Here is a 4,082-nt window from a genome sequence, read left to right on the forward strand (position 1 = left end):
GTGGCAGGGAAGGATGGAAGGCTACAGTGGCAGGGAAGGATGGCAGGGAAGGATAGCAGGCTATGGTGGCAGGGAAGGATAGCAGGCTATGGTGGCAGGGAAGGATGGCAGGCTACAGTGGCAGGGAAGGATGGCAGGGAAGGATAGCAGGCTATGGTGGCAGGGAAGGATAGCAGGCTATGGTGGCAGGGAAGGATGGCAGGCTATGGTGGCAGGGAAGGATGGCAGGCTATGGTGGCAGGGAAGGATGGCAGGCTACAGTGGCAGGGAAGGATGGCAGGGAAGGATAGCAGGCTATGGTGGCAGGGAAGGATGGCAGGCTATGGTGGCAGGGAAGGATGGCAGGCTATGGTGGCAGGGAAGGATGGCAGGCTAGTGTGGCAGGGAAGGATAGCAGGCTACGGTGGCAGGGAAGGATGACAGGCTAAAGTGGCAGCAAATATGGCTGTCTAGGGTGGCAGAGAAGGATGGCAGACAAAGATGGCAGCAAGGATGGCAGGCTAGAATGGCAGAATATAGTGGCAGATAAAGATGGCAGCCAAGGATGTAATAGGAACAAAAACTGTAATACGAAAAAAGGCACGAAAGGTATTTTATGTAGAGGTCATGATGGGACCTCGAGGGACAGAATGGGACCTCAAGGGACAGGATGGGACCTCGAGGGACAGGATGGGACCTCGAGGGACAGGATGGGACCTCAAGGGACAGGATGGGTCCTCGAGGGACAGGATGGGACCTCGAGGGATAGAATGGGACCTCAAGGGACAGGATGGGACCTCGAGGGACAGGATGGGACCTTGAGGGACAGGATGGGACCTCAAGGGACAGGATGGGTCCTCGAGGGACAGGATGGGATCTCGAGGGACAGGATGGGACCTCGAGGGACAGGATGGGACCTCGAGGGACAGGATGGGACCTCGAGGGACAGGATGGGACCTTGAGGGACAGGATGGGACCTCGATGGACAGGATGGGACCTCGAGGGACAGGATGAGACCTCGAGGGACAGGATGGGACCTCGAGGGAAAGGATGGGAAAAACGAAGGACAGGATGGGACGATGAGGGACAGGATGGGACCTTGAAGGACAGGATGGGACCTTGAGGGACAGGATGGGACCTTGAAGGACAGGATGGGACCTTGAGGGACAGGATGGGACCTTGAGGGACAGTATGGGACCTCGAGGGACAGGATGGGACCTTGAGGGACAGGATGGGACCTTGAAGGACAGGATGGGACCTCAAGGGACAGTATGGGACCTCGAGGGATAGGATGGGACCTTGAGGGACAGGATGGGACCTTGAAGGACAGGATGGGACCTCGAGGGACAGGATGGGACGTTGAGGGACAGGATGAGACCTTGAAGGACAGGATGGGACCTCGAGGGACAGGATGGGACCACGAGGGACAGGATGGGACCTCGAGGAACAGGATGGGACCTAGAGGGACAGGATGGGACTACGAGGGACATCGAGGGACAGGATGGGCCCACGAGGGACAGGATGGGACCTCGAGGGACAGTATGGGAGCACGAGGGACAGGATGGGACCTTGAGGGACAGGGTGGGACCTCGAGGGACCAGATGGGAACTCGAGAGACAGGATGGGACCTTGAGGGACAGGATGGGACCTCGAGGGACAGGATGGGACCTCGAGGGACAGGATGGGACCTTGAGGGACAGGATGAGACCTCGAGGGACAGGATGGAACCACGAGGGACAGGATGAGACCTCGAGGGACAAGATGAGACCTTGAGGGGCAGGATGAGACCTCGAGGGACAGGATGGGACCTCGAGGGACTGGATGGGACCTCGAGGGACGGGATGAGACCACGAGGGACAGGATGGGACCACGAGGGACAGGATGGGACCACAAGGGACAGAGTAACGTGGGGTGGAGGACATAGCTCTCCTCTGTCCATTATCCCGTCCCTAGTTAACTATTCTAGAATTCCCCCAGAGTTCCTACTACAACCTCTCTAGTTCAACACCTTGTAATCTAGGTATCTGATTACCTAGGTGCTACACCCACAAGGCATTGTACCTGATCGGCTACCTGCAACTCTAGAGAACTCTAGGACATTTTACTGCCACGAACGTATAAGAGAAAACGAAAGTAAAGAAGTGGGTAATGAAGTAATTAGTGAGAGTTTGGGGGTGAGAGAGGTAGAGAGACGGGAGGAGTAGGTGGGAGGAGTAAGGATAGGAGAGGTAGAAGGGTAGATAAGTAGAAGTAGAAAGTGCTGCCACCATCCATTCTAGTTCATTACATACACGATAAGGAATGGAACTTGTCTGTATTTTAAGCTTTTAACAAATGTCATTATTAGCATGTTTCATCTGTATCATGTATCTTTTTCCATGCAAGATTCTTTTAGTCAATAACTCAAAAGTACTCAATTTTGCATATTATTATAGTTTGCATATTATATCCAAAAATCCCAACTATAGGAACAGAATTAAAATCAGATTAAAAAAGTAAGTGAATTAAGTATTTATTTAACAATAAATTCATCAAGTATATTTACCATCATAAGTATCATCATTCAAGCAATTCAAACTTATTGTTCAAGATTAATAAACAAAGTGAGTCATTACACAAGAATTCGAGACCACTACAGCCGTCTGCCCCTGATTACACAACGCTTTGAACACGACTAAGTCACCTTAACGTTCAACTCACCGAGGACTGAGCCTAAATTGGATAGAGAGGAGGTGGAGGGAGTCCCCACCCACCCGGATAGTCTGACTGGCTGCTGTTCACTGCTCTGCTCTGCTCTGCTCTGCTCTGCTCTGCTGTTCTCCTATTGCTCCCGAAAGTACAGTTCCCTGGGTATTTATTGGATATCTAGTAGCAAACTCCGCCCATAAGTAGATAGCCCCCAGGCCCTCTACCAAGCCACAAGGCCTCGAAGGATAGGATGGGACCTCGAGGGACAGAACGGGACATCGAAGGAAAGGATGGGGCTTCAAGAGACAGAATGGGAACTCGAGGGACAAGATGTGACCATGAGGGTCAGTATGGACCATGAGGGACAGATGGGACCTGAAGGGACAGGATGGGACCTCAAGGGACAGGATGAGACCTCAAGGGACAGGATGAGACCTCAAGGGACAGGATGGGACCTCAAGGGACAGGATGGTTCCCCAAGGGACAGGATGGGACCTCAAGGGATAGGATGGGACCTCCAGGGACAGGATGGTACCTAAAGGGACAGGATAGGACCTCAAGGGACAGGATGGTACCTAAAGGGACAGGATGGGACCTCAAGGGACAGAATGGGACCACAAGGGACAGGATGGGCCCGTGATGGGAAGAAAAACAAGCTTCATTTTCTCGCAAGCTGATGTAATCTGCGTCCAGGGGCGACTGAGGAAATATTTACACATTGCCAAGGCTCTTAATTTACACTTTTCTCATGCTGATATATTTTCGTCGTCTTGTATGCTTGGAGGAGGACCTGAGCCGGGCTGAGCCGGGCTGAGGTCTGGGAGTTGGAGGGGGGGCTGAGGTCTGGGAGTTGGAGGGGGGGGCTGAGGTCTGGGTGTTGGAGGGGGGGCTGAGGTCTGGGAGTTGGAGAGGGAGCTGAGGTCTGGGAGTTGGAGGGGAGCTGAGGTCTGGGAGTTGGAGGGGAGCTGAGGTCTGGGAGTTGGAGGGGGGGCTGAGGTCGGGGAGTTGGAGGGGGGGCTGAGGTCTGGGAGTTGGAGGGGAGCTGAGGTCTGGGAGTTGGAGGGGGGGCTGAGGTCTGGGAGTTGGAGGGGAGCTGAGGTCTGGGAGTTGGAGGGGGGGCTGAGGTCTGGGAGTTGGAGGGGAGCTGAGGTCTGGGAGTTGGAGGGGGGCTGAGGACTGGGAGATGGCAGGGGGGCTGAGGTCTGGGAGTTGGAGGGGGCTGAGGACTGGGAGATGGCAGGGGGGCTGAGGTCTGGAAGATGGAGGGGGGCTGAGGTCTGGGAGTTGGAGGGGGGCTGAGGTCTGGGAGTTGGAGGGGGGCTGAGGTCTGGGAGTTGAAGGTGGGCTGAGGTCTGGGAGTTGGAGGGGGGCTGAGGTCTGGGAGTTGAAGGTGGGCTGAGGTCTGGGAGTTGGAG

At 54.8% G+C, this 4,082-nt stretch overlaps 1 protein-coding gene across 1 annotated transcript; it reads left to right on the forward strand.

Annotated features, from left to right (window-relative positions):
- Positions 1–1,310: 1,310 nt before the first annotated feature.
- LOC138355549 (uncharacterized) lies at positions 1,311–1,724 on the forward strand. Its single transcript, XM_069310768.1, has one exon. It carries the CDS (start codon positions 1,311–1,313, stop codon positions 1,722–1,724), a length of 414 nt encoding a protein of 137 aa, XP_069166869.1.
- The last annotated feature ends 2,358 nt before the right edge of the window (positions 1,725–4,082 follow it).

Source organism: Procambarus clarkii, chromosome 6 (genome assembly GCF_040958095.1).
Source record: "Procambarus clarkii isolate CNS0578487 chromosome 6, FALCON_Pclarkii_2.0, whole genome shotgun sequence".
NCBI classification, from domain to species: Eukaryota; Metazoa; Arthropoda; class Malacostraca; order Decapoda; family Cambaridae; genus Procambarus; species Procambarus clarkii.